The following is a 5,030-nucleotide window of genomic DNA, read 5'->3' as shown; positions in this document are numbered from 1 at the left end:
AAGATAAAAAAACTAGAAAAAACAAAAAACAAGCACAACAGAGCAAGACCCAAAGATTTACGTGGTTCGGCAATGTGCCTACATCCATGGGAAAGTGCAACTCCTCATCATCACATTGATCATGAAATTACAAGTTCAATGCAAGTAGTAGCTAGCTTTGATCTCTCTTGGTTTCTCTTTTCAAAACCTCTCTCAATCACCTAGCTCACTACCTCCTTTAAGAACTCTCTGAATTTCCTGCAACTCCTCTATTTTTGCAGCCTCAAAAACTCTCTCTCTGTGTATTACATGATCAAGAGTATATATACACTCTAAAAGCTAGTTCGAGGAACAAAGTCTATACTTTGGTGCCAAAACCAATTCAGTTATAATAACTGAAAACAGTTATGACAACACCACTTTAAAGCCTTCTCACTTGTGCCAATTGTGATTTTGAGTCACACACCACAAATCTCCACCTTGACTCCAAATCAGCAAGTGTCTATCTTGTGATTCAAGGCTACACTTCTACCAATCTGCTTTAGGCATCTTCAAAATTTATCAAGTCCAGGCAGTGCTTGAACTTGACACTAGATAAGGACTTTGTGAACATATCAGCCGAGTTTTCTTCTGTTGAAACCTTCTCCACCTTCACCTTCTCAGATTCAATCGCATCTTTGATGAAGTGTAGTTTCACATTTATGTGCTTTGTCCTCTCATGGTACATTTGGTGATTTGCTAAGTGGATGGCACTTTGACTGTCACAGTGAATTGTGACACATGACAGTGCTTTTCCAAGTTCATTTACCATGCCTTTAAGGGCATTAGTTGCACTTCCAAGTTCATATATAATGAGAATTTGCACCTTTAAAATTGTTTAGGCCTTTAGGGTAGCTTATATCATGATTTAGTATGTATGTTTGTATCAGGTATTGTTACCGGCCTTATACCTTCAATGTATTTGTCACTTCTAAGATGACCTAAGTCTTTTCTTTCTCACATGGCAGAATAAATTATGTAATCATTTAGATAATTTCTTTGAAAAGCATAAAAACTATTTATCTTGTTACTTGAATGCTCTTTATATTTCCAGAGATTTGTTCTTGCTGCAGTGGAACTCAATGGTGCAATCTATGCCACTGGCGGATTTGATGGAAATGATTACTTAAGGTAATATTTATAACTTGATTTTGGTTCAATTTTTTAACTGAATGGTTCAATTTATTTATATCATTAGTTGAAACTTTTCATGCAAATATGGCAGATCTAGACTATGATTTTTTTATTTTTTTTATATAATAGGGTATTATTTTTTATTTGTACCAATGTGAATGACACTTCTACATAACTGCAGGTCTGCTGAAAGATTTGATCCAAGGGATCATTCTTGGACCAAAATACCAAACATGAATGTAAAGCGAGGCTGCCATTCATTAGTTGTTCTAAATGAAAAATTGTGAGCTCAACGTCTTTTGTCTCCATAATTGCATTTTATTTTCATTAATGAAGGAGCAATTGATCTTGCTCGAGTATACTGTGAGTGTTTTGCAATGTGTTAATCTTGACCATGCCAACTTAATGTTGTTGTTCCAAAATATTCTGCCCAAATCCCAAACAATTTGTACACAAGATAATTTTGAAAAGAATGGAGGGAATAATCAGTAAATTTTATAAATCTAAACTTGGTTGTTATCCATTTATGTGTTTGGAAAGTGCTCAACTTATCTTTGAATCATTTTGGACTAGATCATGCCACCATAAACGGTAAAATTCCATAGATAAAGTACTGCTATTCTAACCATAGATTTAATCTAACCCTTGTTTCGAAATTTTTTGTGCTTACTGAGACATGTTTCACTTAAAATTCTTGCATTGCATAGGTATGCACTTGGTGGCTTTGATGGTGACAAAATGGTTCCAAGTATTGAAGTGTTTGATCCCCGTCTTGGGGCATGGATGATAAGGGGAACCAATGAATCATCCTAGGGGGTATTATGTTGCTGTAGTTGTCAAGGAATCCATTTATATGATTGGAGGAGTTAAAGTTGGCGAGAACATTGTAGATACCGTGAGTAAATCTATTAATACTATATTGTGCCTTTGAAGAAACATTTAGGACTAGCTTCATAATAACTATCTATCTAAATATATATACATCACAGGTTGAGAATTACTAGGAAGGTCAGGGATGGCAGGAAACTTGCACTACAACAGCTGTTAAAAGGTGTTTCTTGTCAGATATTGCCTACAGTCATGAGTGAAAGAAGGTTCTTCAGTGGTCACATAGACACAAATTTTTGTAAAGTCATAGGATGAGGAGATAATTTTGCATGACTTTGTGTATAAGATATATAACAGGACATCAACATTGTATATGAATTGTTTGGTTATTCCTATAGTTGACCCCATTTTCATTTTTAATCAACTAAAATCTGAAGTTGTTAGTGTTGTTTGCTGTTTTCTGTTTTCTAATTCATCGTACGAGGTTAATGGTAATGATGATGACAATAAGGGTAATCAGCCTATAACTACTCGTAAACTAGGAGCTAATATGTTAATTGAAAACTCATAATTATTTGCATGATCAAACAGGATGCTAGTTGTACGAACCTAATTTTTGAACTTTTGATCTCATGTATATCATTCCAAACAAAATTAATTCTTGGATTAGTTGATATTAAAAACACGAAAGAATATATTAGATTTGAGTGGATCATAGTGAATGATATACATTTGTTTGGTTTCAAATTTGTTTAATACCACACACTACTAGAAAAACTATTATTTACGACGTTGTTTCTAAGACGGTTCTAAAGGACCGTCTTAAAAGAGGAGGCGGTGGCAAATTTTGTAATTTGGAGTAAAAATAATATTTTTTACGTCACACATTCTAAGGCAGTTAAAAAGAACCGTCTTAGAATGTAAGATAGTGACAATTTTGAAATTGAAGTTAGTAAGTTAACGACGGGTATTATGTAGGCCCGTCTTAGTTTAATTAAGGCAACACAAAGCCCAACTCAGTAACCTACACTCTTCACCTTCGAAGCAATTAGGGTTCGCGATTTCTAGAACCTTCGAAGCTCGAATCTCTCTTGAAAGGCTTCGAATCACGATCCTCTCCCTCTCACCTTCTCTTCCCTTGCCACTTTCCCACCATAGGCTCCTCTTTGTCGCCGTCCCCTCCACAGGCTACCGCGCCCAAAGCCTATCCTCCAACCACCTCCTCCGCTCCCCCACCCACCACCACCACCCCTCCTCCACTCGCTCCCGCTCCCGTTTCAAAAACCACTCTGGCCTCTTCTCCTCCGTCCACCACTCCTTCCTCCTCCTCCTCCTTTGGCCCTACCGCTTCCTCTCCTTCAAACTCCCCTACCGATTCTCCTCCCGCCCTCGTGTCTCCCTCCGACTCCCCCGTCACCTCCAGCCCCGTCGTAGTCAGCGACGGACCCGCCGACGCCCCCACACTTCAACTGCAAATCTGCTTACGTGGCCTGAAAGGATATGGAGAGAAGCAATCCGGTGAGGAAGCCACACACTTCAAGTGCAGATTTGCTTACGTGGCCTGAAGCTCCCATTTCTGATTCCTCAGCTCCTCCTTCCTTCGTCGTTCGTTCTCACCAGATACAGTCTACTTTTTCTATTTTTCTTTTGTTTCTTCTTTGGGTAATTTTTATTTTTCATTATCTGTGGTTTTTTTTGTTGTTATTGTGGAATTTCAGCCGTCGGATGGGATGAGGAAGGTAGTGTATGGGTTTCAAGTCACCGATGAAGAGGTCGAGAGCTTGAATAAAAGGTGAGATCTACTCTATTCTCTCTCGTTATTTTCTCTAAATTTAACTTTTTATGATCTTTTCATTATTAAAACTTTGAAACGTTTAGCCTTTGAAATTTGAAGAAGCTGGTTCCCTTTTCTGCCCCAAAATATTTGGCACAATTGTTTGTGCCATTGAAATTTTTTTATTCATGGTGCAGACTTAACAGGAAGTTGTGATAGTGTTCGGTGTGGAAAAAAGGTTGAGAGGTTGACCCCTTTTTCTGTGCTGTAGAATGGGGTCTGCTGACTATTTACACTTTTATCTCTTTATCTCTTTGAGTGTGGGATAGGAGAATTCCCATATACTGCAAATGAAGGTCCTGTCAATCTTATGTTGCAGGTGTGTGTGCCAATGCTTATTGATGCTATTTGTTTCCTTTGTATGATTAAATGTGCATGTTTTCTGAGAAGAACATCCTTGTTGACCATCTGAGATAATTCATATTATGTTCAATATGGCATACAATGTACTCAAAATAAATTCTCCCAAGTTTTGACATCTGAATTTTGAGTTTTTTGCCACTACATGGTAAATTAATGGGTATTTATTTAGCTCAATGTTATAGAAATATGTCCAAACCGTGCTACACATGAATTTATATAGCGAAAGCTCAATTTTCAAGTGTGTACTTTTTTTATATATTTATTTCTGCATCAAGAAATAATGTGGTTTTTGCATGATTAATTTTGAAATTCTGCTGATCTATGATTTGGCTCTTGCTAGTGGTGGCCACTTTAACAGCATTTTAACTTTTAATGTACTATTTTCTAGTAGTGTTCCAACTTAGGAACATGATTTACAATTCTAGATCTGAATTGCATGCACCACCTTACTGCCTTTTAACTTTTAATGTACTAGTGCTGCATTTTTTAGACAATTTTTTGGGTTTTGCTTTACTTGCATTTGTTGTTTATGATGCTTCTTGTGCCCATAATTTATCCTGGGAATCTTGGCACTTCTATCCATATCTTATATCAGTTCCTTTTTGTCAGGTGAATACAGTAAAAAATGATACATTGAAGCTTTTCAACAGCATTGAGAAATATGGTATGTGTAAATTTGCTTTTAACTTCGTTGAAATTAAAATTTCAAATAATAATTTTAAAGTCTTTATTTTGTGGGTATTTTTGACAGCATTGAGAAATATGGTATGTGTACCTTTGCTCTTAGTTATTTCATTTCCAATAATTTCTTTTGAATTCTCCTTTGTGCCATTGCCTTTTATTCTCACTATGG

At 36.6% G+C, this 5,030-nt stretch overlaps 1 protein-coding gene across 1 annotated transcript; it reads left to right on the top strand.

The window, feature by feature from the left end:
• Positions 1-891: 891 nt before the first annotated feature.
• Positions 892-3,970, top strand: LOC114420486 (early nodulin-like protein 2). The gene is made up of 6 exons (XM_028386370.1): positions 892-936; positions 1,073-1,149; positions 1,860-1,900; positions 3,139-3,536; positions 3,699-3,772; positions 3,952-3,970. Exons 1-6 carry the CDS (start codon positions 892-894, stop codon positions 3,968-3,970), a joined length of 654 nt encoding a protein of 217 aa, XP_028242171.1.
• The last annotated feature ends 1,060 nt before the right edge of the window (positions 3,971-5,030 follow it).

Source organism: Glycine soja, chromosome 7 (assembly GCF_004193775.1).
Source record: "Glycine soja cultivar W05 chromosome 7, ASM419377v2, whole genome shotgun sequence".
Taxonomy (NCBI): domain Eukaryota; kingdom Viridiplantae; phylum Streptophyta; class Magnoliopsida; order Fabales; family Fabaceae; genus Glycine; species Glycine soja.
Note: the sequence above shows the minus strand (reverse complement) of the source record. Positions and strands in the feature narration are given on the sequence as shown.